The sequence below is a fragment of the Cuculus canorus genome, chromosome 1 (genome assembly GCF_017976375.1).
Source record: "Cuculus canorus isolate bCucCan1 chromosome 1, bCucCan1.pri, whole genome shotgun sequence".
NCBI lineage: Eukaryota > Metazoa > Chordata > Aves > Cuculiformes > Cuculidae > Cuculus > Cuculus canorus.
This window is the reverse complement of record NC_071401.1, coordinates 5,791,622-5,804,616: the sequence shown is the minus strand read 5'-3', so window position 1 is coordinate 5,804,616 and position 12,995 is coordinate 5,791,622. Positions and strand designations below refer to the sequence as shown.

The window sequence follows — 12,995 nt, the reverse complement described above, 5'->3', positions numbered from 1 at the left end:
GTAAAAGGAGTTAAATCAAGTTGAAGGCTGGTCACAAGTGGTGTTCCCTAGGGCTCATTGCTGGGTCCAGTTCTGTTCAATATCTTTATCAATGATCTGGATAAAGGGATTGAGAACACCCTTAGTAAGTTCACGGATGATACTAAGCTGGGAGGAAGTGTCGATCTGCTTGAGGGTAGGGAGAGTCTACAGAGGGATCTGAACAGGCGGAATAAGTGAGCTGAGACCAATGGCATGAGGTTCAACGAGGCCAAGTGCAGAGTCCTGCAGCTGGAACACAACAACCCTGTGCAGTGCTACAGGCTTGGGGAAGAGTGGCTAGAGAATAACCTCAAATCCTGTGTTCAGTTTTGGGTCCTTTACTACAAAAAGGACATTGAGGTGCTGGAGTGCGTCCAAAGAAGGACAACAAAGCTGGTGAAGGGGCTGGAGAATCAGCCTTATGAGGAGTCGCTGAGGGAACTGGAGTTGTTCAGCCTGGAGAAAAGGAGGCTGAGGGGAGACCTTATCACTGTCTGCAAGTCCCTCAAAGGAGGTTGTAGCGAAGTGGCTGCTGATCTCCTCTCCGAAGTGACAAGCAATAGGATGAGCAGAAATGTCCTCAAGTTGCATCAGGCGAAGTTCAGTTTAGACACCAGGAAAAAGTTCCTGGGCACTGGCAGAGGCTGCCCAGGGAGGTGGTTGAGTCACCATCCTTGGAGGTATTTAAAACATGGGCAGATAAGGTGCTCAGGAATATGGTTTAGTAGTGGACAGGTATGGTTGGAGTTGATGATCTCAAAGGTCTTTTCCAACCAAATGATTCTGTGATTCTGTAAGTATCCTGTGCCAAAAACTTGAAGGATTTTTTATTCTCTCTGCCACATAACTCCTCATATAATATTTATAATACACTCCGCTAAAGATACATCAGATTTTGCATGAATAATAAATCCCATTTTAGACTGCTTGTGAAATTATAATAAGGTGATACTGCTAACCATAGAAAAATCAAGACATAAAATAAAACATTCAAGGTCAAATTAGAATAGGGTTATATCATTACACACCTAAAACCACATACAAAAGAAATAAAATACATAGTCAGATGTCAGTACCTTGGAAATTTTTCAGGAGATCTTTCATCTGATCTTTATATTGTTCCAACTTTTTGCGTAAATCATACAGCCCTTCAAGTCGTGTCACGGGCAGTGAATCACAAACACCAACTGAGAGAAAGTGATTAATTTCCTGCAAAACCATATTTTCTATTAAGCACATATACGATAAAAATAAAGGCTTCAAGTAAAGAAGTTGCAGTCCACAATGTAGATATTAATACATGCAAAATAAGAATAGAGGCTTACAAATATCTCAGTGTCTGAAACTTGCAATAAAAAGAATCTCCATGTCTAGATAAAATCTTTCTCAACTATTTAGATCAGACATTAGGAAGAAATTCTTCCCTGTGAGGGTGGTCAGACACTGGCACAGGCTGCTTAGTGAATTTGTGGACGCCCTCTCCCTGGAGGTGTTCAAGGCCAAGTTGGATAGGACTTTGAGCAGCCAGGTCTGGTGGGAGTGGAGTTGGAACTAGATGATCTTTAAGGACCCTTCCAACTCAAACCATCCTATGATTCTATACCTACAGAGAGAACATTAATTTTCTTCTGAAAGTTTGCTTTACAAAAATCATTTTGTCATAATGTATGTTTTACAATGTACTTACCTCCAAAAGTGAATACGGTCCTTTACTGTATTTTATTTTCTGTTGAGTTGCTCGCAAATCTTTAAAAGCAGGATATTCAGGAAAAGGATCTAAGCATTTGATTGCGTGGTACAGATTTTCATTATCCTTATTATCTACCACCAGATACTTCAACAGGCCTAAGACCTGAACGTGAAAAGTAAAGGAAAAACAAAATAGAGAAATATTTTTGAGTCATATTTCTTATTCAGGTTATAAAGTTCGTATTTCTCCGAATTCCAATAAATGAGAGCTCTGTAAAAATATTAAGATGACTTATCTATACTGTTAGAAATTATGAACTGTTCAGATTTGGCTAATAAAGGTTCACAGATTCAAAGCAGAAATACAGGACCTTACAAAAGCACTAAAGCTCTTTTAGAAATCTGATCTTTTATCGACCACGTAAACAGAGAGTTAGAAAGTTAAGTGATACAGTAATCTCAGCAATTATGATATAAACACATCTCAATCACTGCTTTAAGCCACAGGAATTAGATATGGAACACATATTTGCCCAAATAGAAGTACAAAAAGCAAAGACACTTTTAGATAAAAAATTAAAGGTAACAGTGTTATAGCGCAGAAAATATTTTTAATATAAATCTACAAAGCATTGATAGAAGGAATCAAAATCGAACATCTGTATAGCTAGAGCTTTAACAACAGTGAACACGGAATAAAAGGCTAACAGAAAAGGAGTAAGTGTAATAATAAGGAATAACTCAAAACTACCTGTTCCTGAATCTCAGGCTGGTCCATGGCATTAGGTACTAGAGGTATCAGGGTTCCTACAATAACATGAAGGTGGCTCTCTAAAGCATCTTTGCAACACGTAACCGCTATGTGGCAAACATAATGAAGAAGATCACAACAGAGTGAAAAGCTGCGCATGGATACATCTCTGAAAATAACCGGCCTGTCACAGGAAACAAAAAAGTGAAGTTCAGAAATACACATTGTCATTATCTCAAGTACTAGCTTATTATACAACAGCGAAGAATGGGGGAAAAGGACAAACAGATAAATATTGTAAGAGGAACTGATTCTAAACTTTAATATTTATCAACTCAATCAATGTTGACAGAAACAGAACAAACTGGAAAACACATCCTCTCTCTCACCTAACCATTAGTTTAAGAAAAAAGCAAAACAACAACAAAAAAGATTTAAGTTACAAAGGACACCTGGGAATTATCTAGTCCAACTTCCTGCCTGAAGCAAGATCAGCTTCAGATTCTCAGGGTTTTGTTGAGCTTAATTCTACCACATTGCTTGGATGGAAAACCGACAGCCTCTCTGAGCAACCTCCTTCAGTATTTGACTATTCTCACTAAGGAAAACCTTTTGCCTTACGTCCAACCAGAACTTCCCATATTGCAGGTTGGTGGGTGCTACCTCTTGCCCTTCGAGTGTACTTCTAGCAAAAATCTGGCTCTACATCCTCTAGAAGTTATCTTCCTCTTAAATATTTCTCCTCTAGAAACTGGAGAACGGAAATTAGATCAACTCCATTTACCCCCTCAGGGGTGTTCCACTCAGTTCATCGCAGTTTGTCATCATCTCTCACGTCCTGGCTGGAGTGGCCTCACGCTGGACACAGTGGTACTACTGCAGCTTCATATAACTTGGAGGAGAATGACTACTTCCCTCAACTTGCTGGCTACGCTCTTGCCAGCACAGTTCAGCACACAGTCAGCATTCAGTGTTGAAAGGCACGCTGCTGACTCATTCAGCTTGTCCTCCAAGACTCCTGGGTCGTTTCCTGCAAAGCCAGTCGAATTCCAAACCTACACTCAGGCATGGAGTTATTCCATCCCAGGTGAAAGACTTATGGATTTTCTGTGTTCAACTTCACTTGTACAGTTAGATGAAGTCCCCCTGAATGGCAGCCTTGCCCTCCACTGCATCAACAGCCCCTGCCCCAGTTCAGTGTTGATCCCAACATGTCTCATAACAATGGCATTGGCCATCAAATCCACACCTCTCTTCAATATTTCAGAGTATGAAATGCTTTGAACAAGCAAAGCAATCAGCTTGCACTGAAACTCAATGACATTTAGGTGAATAACTGTCTTAGAAATCCAAAGCCACACATTAAGTAAGAAAATATCTCTAGCCCTTACGAAAGATAAGAATCTCTAAACCTTAAGCCTGATGAAGTACCAGGTTTCACAATCTCAAGACAAGCAGAGATAACATGTGTCGATTCTCACTCATTTTGTTAGCTTCTTATTGGTGAAAATGTAAATGTCAATACTCTTCACTAACTAAATTAGCACATTTCATTTGACATGTGCTTGCTTTGCACTTGACCCCACAACTTGAATTTTTCTCCCATAACCTTTAAATTCCCAAACACCTCTTCTGGCATCAAAATCTCCCAACACTTCTTACTTCTACAATTTGACAGCCTACTTTAAATACAAAATTCTGCGGCATAGTCAACATGCAAATACAAGGATAGTGCAGAAATGTCCACATTTTAGTGTGGGTTCTGAATTTAAATTCCAAAAACATCACAGACAGGCAATTTAATTTTTTCTTTCAGTAAAGTTCAATTATTTCTACAAATGCATTAATACCTACTAGCAATACTGAAATGCAAAGTTATAAGAAGACAGGAAGAACAACACACAATTACTGCATTTACCTGTTGTTGATGTGGTGAATCAGGGTGTAAATTACATCTCGGAGGACAAAAGCCCATGCTCCTCCTAAACCATCTCTAATCTCTTTAAGAAGCAGACTGACAAACAAGTGATAAATTATAAGAACCCTGTGTTTCTTGTAAATGTTGTTTGTATCTGATGCATGCTTACAGAGAGCCAGAAGGATTTTCTGGAATGAATCCTAAAAATGAATAAAGTATGAGTAAAAAATAATTCATAATGCCAATATAGTTTATCAAGAAAAAACTTGAGCGATAAATATTGTTTTTAAAGTACGTCTTTGTTTTAAAGACAAAAAGGTTTATTATTTTTACTGCTTTAAACTAAAGAAGGACCTACATAGAGACCACCTCTCCAAGCAGGACTACAGCCCCATACCTCCGATTTTCTTTTTTTCTTTGCCCCACATGAGAAAAGTTATGCACATTTTCCAGAAAACCAAACAGTTATGGCAGTTTTCAGCAGCAGGAGAAATATCAAAGTATTTTATATGCCTTCATTTTTACCTTTAACAACTGAAAACCAAATGTCTAAAAATATCACAGACTATAAGACTTCATACGGTCAGTAAGGGAAGCAAACTTTAATATCTAAATTGTAGATGATATTTAGATAAAATTGTCCCAATGTAATTATTTTAGACTGTTCTTCAGACACATGGCAAAGAAATAACTTGTATTTGAATTCTGTCAGATACATGGATTTCTACAGCCTCTAAAGTATTCCTCTCTATTTATACACTATTTTAAATATATTATACAATGAATTTAATAGTTCAAGCATGTAATATTTGTAAAGGTTACTGTGTCTTTGAATTTAGTACTTGTTTCATTTCAGAAGACAAACAAAAGAACAGAAAGGTTTCTAAGGTTGTATTTTCTCATTGAATCATAGGATGGTTTGGGTTGGAAGGGACCTTAAAGATCACCCAGTTCCAACCCCCCTGCCATGGGCAGGGACACCTCCCACCAGACCAGGCTGCTCAAGGCCTCATCCAAGCTGGCCTTGAACACCTCCAGGGACTGGACATCTATGACTTCTCTGGAGAACCTGTACCAGTGCCTCACAACCTTCACAATAAAAAATTTCTTCCTAATAGCTAATCTAAACCTCCCCTCTTTAAGCTTAAAAATTACCCCTTATCTTATCCCTGTGCTCCCTGATAATGAGACCCATCCCAGCTTTTTTTCTTCATATATACATAACAGAAATGGTATCTATATAACCAAAATGTAACCGTAAAAGAAATTTTATGTTCTACAGAAAAAAAATTGATCATTACATTCTTACAGGGCTTTTAGAAAGAACTGCTACAAGACTTTTCAATTTGCTTTTATGACAGTTGCTAATATAGTCCAAGGTTGCCTTAATCACAAAAGATGGAAAATGAGGAGGATTAGGAGCAGGATCCAGTTCCCTAAATGGAAAAAAAAAAAAAGAGATTTATTTGAATTTAATCCCCAAAATCAAACCCCATGTATCAAATAAGTCTCACTAAATAAATATATAACTCCTAGCAAATATTTTCTGCTCTCCATAAGTAAGAATCACCAAAAGCATCCAGTAAAGTGACATGCATCTTATTTTTCGCTGTCTGTTGTTCCTCTATGGCTGCCTTCTAAATTGTACTTTCTTAATATTCTTTTCTTATTTGTGAAAGATCGTATTGCTAAAACCCACACATCTGCCTCACCTAAGGTACTTTGTAGGGAAATCTAATTGCAAGTCATGGATAAAGCTTTTGCATTTTGTAATTATAAGAACAAATTGGTTGAGAAAAAAGTAATCATTCATCTCCCTTTTAAAAAAAAAGGGTAATCAACTTCTCTGGGACCTTGGAAATAAAAGAAATGCACTATGACAGTAACAAATCAGCAAAAGCTAAGTTTTATGATTCTTATTCTTAACATTTGCCTCTTAGGAAGAAAAGTTTTGGTTACAAGCAGACACCACAATCTGTTAATAAAACAACTAAAACAAATTCCTTGTACAAATTTCTGAAATTCTCAGCCATTTAACTTTTGGCAGATTCTCAAAGAAATTATTTGGTTTCTTTCAACTTAATATTTTTACAATAAAAATATCTCCCTCAATAACTTCAGAAAGTGTAATGTCTTTCCAAATCGTTTGTACCTAAACACAAAAATCTGAAAAATTATTTCTAGATATGACTATCCAAATAGTGATACTTTAAAGAGTTCAACAACGACTGAAAAGCTCACAAAGAGAAGGTATTTATGGCATTAGAATACTTCTATTAATTAGGAATTTATTTGGTATTCCTTAAGCAATCTCCTTACCAAAAGCAAGAGCCGCCACTACAAGAACAGTTAAGAAACGGTTGACTTCGCTTCTCAGTGACTTCTAAATAATTAAAGACCTTTAAAAGAATCCCTTGAAGTTAGACATCAAAACCTGACCAGTTTCACAGCGAGGGCAGCCCATCCAAATTTAAACTTATCTAGACTGGCGTTGCTGTAGTCCAGCTCACCAACATACAATGGCATTCTCTTGCTCACCCATTCCTTTTTTCCATTAAGTGAAGTATTATAGCGGTTCCCCTTACTGATACTGCGGAATAACTATGTGAGAAAGTATGCCTACGATACAGCATTACTAATGACAATAAAGTCATTTAATTCTCAACTTTGAGGCCACCTCTTCTTGTGCCTGAGGGCATATTTTAATGCACAATGTTATACAAACACACTCTGCGTATAGAAAATCCACACACGCATACCTTATATATTTACTTAGATGAGCTCCTTCTTCTACTGTGTTATCAGGTGGCTCGTGTAAGGTCATCAAGAGTTCAACCACAATCTCTGGTAAGTTATTATGAGATAAATTGTCAATTTGCTACAAGAAAAAAATAGTGTTTTAATAGGAAAACAAATCTCTTAGCTAAAATAATTTAACTTATCTTTCTGAGAAAATACATTTTTTTCTGGTCTGGATTCTCTATTTGTTTAATTTTCCATGACATACAATTCATTCAGAAATTAAGGCTGGTTAAGACTTATCCATGGCAGTCACATGAAAAACAATTTATTTTCCTACGGAGAAAAAGAATCTGTTTAATTTTACTATTAGTTCTGGATATAGAGTCTGCATCTGGGGAAGACGGCTCCTCACAAAGCATTAGCAAAATATTTTAAGAGGAAAACATGACTTACTTAAACAGACAGATGACAGGGAAAGTCAGGGTTGTATAATGAATGGTAAAAAAAAAATTACATTTAAAAAATATATACTTCAAGTCAACTGTCTGCCTGAAAGTTTCTACTGAATATCTACTTGAAAACCGTGGGATAAAAATTTGTCTAGCTTGGCTTTTACATTTTTACAGAATACATAAAAGTTTCTTTCAGGTCTGTTAAATGCCATAGAACTCAATTTGGACATTTAAAATAGATACCTGTTTTCCTAAGCAGTTTTCATCTTTAAGCATGTCATAGACTTTAGAAGCTGTGTCTTGTTGCTCTGCTACTTCAATCTTTCCATGGCTTTGATAGGCAAAATAAGGGAGGATATTCACAAGTATCTTGGGAAAACAGTCTGCTAGAACCTGTCTCCAATCTTTTTCAATCTTGTTGGCAAGTGATTTCACATCTTCAAATTGACTTCTAATCACCAGGTGTGGAACCAAAACTTTATAACAAGACCTACACGCAATAAATACATTTACAGAATGTCCTTGCACTGGATTTTAAAAACAATCTCAAGCATAATATAGCAAATACCATTCCTCTACTGCATAACTAAATTTGTAGTTAGTATTTAGCTACTGTTATGCAAAAAAATCGTACCAGCATAAATAGAATATACAAAACACTCGGAATATATTTTAAATGCCTTCAATGTTATAACAAAATCCTGATGCATTACCACATTTAGAAATCTGAAACCCCATGTCATAATTGTAAATAAATCTAAATAAACTGCTTTCATATCACAAACTCACCTGTAGAATTCCTCAAGGCTAGTATAGTTCAGAAGAACATAAGGGAAAGCAGATAGACTGTATCCACTGTCATTTATTCTCAGCCACTCCATCACCAAATAGTCTAAATGGGATGTCATGAAGTCTTCTGTACTTTTATAGCCGAAAATGTCAGATACTTTTTTCAAAACCTGTGCATGAAATAATACTGCAGAGATAGCATGCAGAGTACATGGTATATGGCAAACTGACAGTCCTACAACCTCCTCCACACTTTTAACGGATATTTGTATAACACAGCTTCTATTTAGCATAAGCAATCATAGAATCATAGAATAGTTTGCGTTGGAAGGGACCTTAAAGATCATCCAGTTCCAACCCCCCTGTCAAGGGCAGGGACATCCCACTGGATCAGGCTGCCCAAGGCCCCATTCAACCTGGCCTTGAAAACCTCCAGGGATGGGGCAGCCACAGCTTCCTTGGGCAACCTGTGCCAGTACCTCACCACTCTCATGGTGAAGAAATTCTTCCTTATGCTTTTATTAATTGTATTGCTATACCTTGAAAGGCTACAATCAAGGAACAACTACCCGGTATGAAGTGATATGCAAAGAAAGGATAGCCCCACATTTTGTGCGGTAGAGACTGTGTGTTATACCAAGAGGGAATGAATATAAAGAAAGGAGAAAGAAGAGAGAGTGTGCACTAAAAAAATGACTGGCATAAAAGGCTGCAGCATAAACAGAAATTACTTCAGCATGTCCCTATGAATTTCAGTACAGAAGTCTACAAGACAAATATCATCTTCCAATATTTTGCATTTATTTTACGTATTTTCCACATTGGAAAACTCACTTTACTTCCACTGCATTCTTTTAAATGGGATCTGCAATCTTCATGATAATAATCTGTTTGTATTTGAGATCTGTGCTTTTAACATCCAAGATTTACAAGATTTCATTCAGATAAGTTAAGTCCCACATTAGTCACGCTTTTACAAATTCAGCAACTTTCAATACAAACAAAAGCATTTTTTACCATTCCAATTTTAAATTAACCTTAATTTATAACCTAAATACGACATGGAATTTTATACTTGCCTTTTTCACAAGGTGAGGTTCTAACCCATTCTCTTTCACAGACTGGCAAATAGCAAACAAAGCTTGCTTTTCACAGACCGGACTGCAGCACAGAACCATAGTTATAAGCATCAGCAAACCTGCTTTTCCATTACACTGTTTGTCCAAAAGGTCTTCAGGACTTTCATCACCAGTAACCTTCAATAAGAAACAATGAAGAACTCATACAAATACTCTCTTAAAGCAATCTCCTAATTAATAAATGAGCATGAATAATTTAAAATTAAGGGCATTGCCATGAATACTGCTGAAAATCTTCGTTTAGTTGCTTAAAAATTGCCTCCTCCACCTGTCTGCTCCACTCCTCAACCATAAGTCACTGCCTCCAGCAAGCCAGCACACATGCCCACACCTCATAAGCTCCAGTTAATGTTGCAGTATAAGCAGTTTAAACACAGGTGACACACTTAACAGAGAAATGACGGAGGCATTGACAAGACAAGTCTCCTTTCTGCTCCTCCTTGATGCATATAGGAGAGAACTGCCTTGCAATAATTCAGGTGCAGTTCTTCCCCAACTGCAACGAAAAGGCAGAAGCTAACAGACAACAGCAAGCTGAGGTGTCTGAACAGGGAGGCAAGGCAACTGAGGTACAAGATGAGACAACAAAGAGCTGGAGGCAACGATACAGAGAGATTAAATAAGATGACAGAGAGATGAGGTCTCAGCTGCAAGCCCAGGCTCCAAGACAGCAGGCAAAGGGAAAAGAGAAAATGCGGCAGAAAGATGACTTGCAGATAGACGATAGCATGACAGAAAAAAAAAAAGGGAAGATGTAGATGACTTAGCATGGTAGCAAGGAATAAAAAAATTAATAGCTAAAGAATTTCTACAGTAACATACATGGCTAGATTTCCAGTCACTGCACTGGAGTAAAACTTTTCCTTCACTCAAATTTTCTTCTGAGTAGTTTAATTTTTTAAGCAAATTCTATTTTTGTGAAAACCACTGCTAATACCACTAGAAACATCTTAGTGAAATGTACAAATATGGTTTTATAGTATTTAAACACATAATTTGAATTTACATTGCCTCTTATTTACTATTTATATGTTGCCTAGAATATTGAGGCTCCAATTATCTCTGATTTTGAAGTGTTACAGTACTGAAACTCACAACAACAAATAACGAAACAGAAACAACAACAAAAAAATGATACAGAAAAGCAGTCTAGAACAAACAGCAAAAATGTTTACAAACTTCTAATGTGGGTAAAACAAAGACTGAGTGGGTGTGTAAGGCATTTCCCAACCGCCACTTTGTGCACAACCTCAGATTATCAGAAGTCCAGAAGAACTAATATTCTCAGAAAACTAAAGATGATCATTTAAAAAATCCATTTTATGAATAAGATGAAAACCAGGCAAAATTAATAACTAGATGTTGGTACCAGATTTCTCATTCCTTCCTGGACTCTGAGATATGCATTCTCAAAAGCCTTCTGCTGGAGCTTCAGGGGAAGAGGTTTTGACATTCCAGAAGAATCTCTCTGTTTCACATCTTGAAACAAACTTCAAAATAAGAACAATAATTATTAGCATAACATTTAGGCTTACTGAACTACTGCATATTGTGCTATCAAATACTAAGATTCTGATTTTCTGAATATAATTTTTTCCTCTTAACTTGCTTGTACAGCAGTCTTTCCTTCCTCTCCCTCAAACACTATCTAAGAATATTCATTGGGCAGAATCATAGAATAATTTGGGTTGGAAGGGATCTTAAAGATCATCCAGTTCCAACCCCCTGCCATGGGCAGGGACACCTCCCACCAGAATGGAGAAGAGCCTGAAAAGATTTAAAAGTTTCCCAATCTCTGCCAGTGCAGGAAGCCGAACTTCAGTTGTTCATCATAATGGAACATTTTAAGTCACGAAGTACATTGAGAATATATTTATTGAATAGATGCATATGTAAAAAAGCTTTCTTACTTTTTGTAGATGAAGGCCCAACCCACATTGCTCTTTGTAATGAAAATGGGAACACCGTAACAGATTGGACCAAATGTCACTCCAGCCATTTCTAAGTGGCTGTTAGCAGATACCCGAGAAAGGCTACTGTATGCTTGCTTGTACGCATAATAATTCCTTGAATACTGCAAATGACCACAGGTGACCTAGGCAGAATTAGAAGTAGTGACTGTATTTAGTCACTTCAATGATTTCCTCTTTCATGAATTTTTTGCCGCATGAACCCCTGAAAACATCCAGACAGCTGAAGATAATAGGATAACACTCAGGATAACTGAATGTTGTACGAAGAAGTAAACCGTATTTTCTTAGAATCTTGAACCTGTGAGCTTCATTTGATGTCCCCTAGTCTTTAAACTGGAATAGACTGCCAAGCTTCACTCTGTTCTGCTCCAGATTTTGTAGGGTTATCTTATACCTTCTGCAATTCAACTATTTTTGTGTTGAAGAGCTCCAGTTTATGCAACCAACAGCTGTGCATAAAGTGGTTCACACTTTTGAACGTCCCTCTTCTACTCCTCTTCCAGTTCAATTACACCCTTGCCAACATACGGAGAAAGAACTATATACAGTATTCAAATCACAAGATCCTTTGAGAAAGTTTTTATTGCTACACAAATTACCAATCTGTACCTAGATGATAAACAACTATTTCCTATTCGAGTTTTGCATAATAAAATCCGTGCAACATTTGCTATCATCTATAGGTTTTCATAGATACATTGTTTATGACTCTCTCAATATATCTCTCCCTCTCACATCACAGAATAACTGAAATGTAGAGAAAGTTTGAACACTTTAAACAAATTAACTTGGTAGGCTTTTACATTCCATCAAGATTAAAAGCCCCAGAAGTATTGAAAAGAGCAGCTATGCAGTAGCAGAACTAAGATCCAGTTAAGTGAAATTAAGCATTATTCTTATAAACAGAAATGATAAACAGAAATCTACATTATCACCTGGTAATCGATTTTGCAGCAAGAATGCGAACTTGATGGTGACTATCTGTGAGAAAACGGGGGAAAGCATCACTCACAGGTAGATCTTCATTCACCACATTAAGGATTGCCCACTTGCAATGTGGATCAGCCTGAAGAAAGTTAATATTGTGGTTTAAAATGTACAAAAGACCTAAAATGGAATATACACTGATGTACACAAAATATGTTTAAATACTGTTTTTAAGTACACCTTAGGTGTATATTTAACATGCTAATGAATGTAAGAAAATCTGGGATTACCTCAAGCAGGGCTTTCATGCAGTTTAAAAGGGCCACTCTTACTGGCGCTGTGCATTCCCCTCCTTGAGATAAATACCTAAAGTGAGGAAGATTTGAATAAAGGAAAAATTTGCCAACAATTTTAAGGAAAAGTCTAACAGGCTACTTTCTGCTGCTCACAGTTGGTTCTTTTGTGCTCAACAGGCACATATGGGATGATTTGACGTTTTTATTGGTAATTTACAATTGTAAAGAATAATCATTTTTGGTTGCTGAAGTCACCACTTCTTATAATTACTGATGCCATTCAGAGTACAATCAGTTT

The 12,995-nt window shown here is 36.9% G+C and overlaps 1 protein-coding gene across 1 annotated transcript in view; it reads right to left on the bottom strand.

The window, feature by feature from the left end:
- ATM (ATM serine/threonine kinase) overlaps positions 1-12,995 on the bottom strand; it is a 78,207-nt gene that overhangs the window by 37,266 nt on the left and 27,946 nt on the right. Inside the window, 12 exon segments of the mRNA XM_054058904.1 lie at positions 1,098-1,230; positions 1,709-1,873; positions 2,462-2,645; positions 4,380-4,579; positions 5,689-5,815; positions 7,139-7,257; positions 7,817-8,063; positions 8,363-8,532; positions 9,442-9,618; positions 10,871-10,991; positions 12,410-12,540; positions 12,692-12,767. Coding sequence (XP_053914879.1) covers positions 1,098-1,230; positions 1,709-1,873; positions 2,462-2,645; positions 4,380-4,579; positions 5,689-5,815; positions 7,139-7,257; positions 7,817-8,063; positions 8,363-8,532; positions 9,442-9,618; positions 10,871-10,991; positions 12,410-12,540; positions 12,692-12,767 — 1,850 coding nt within the window.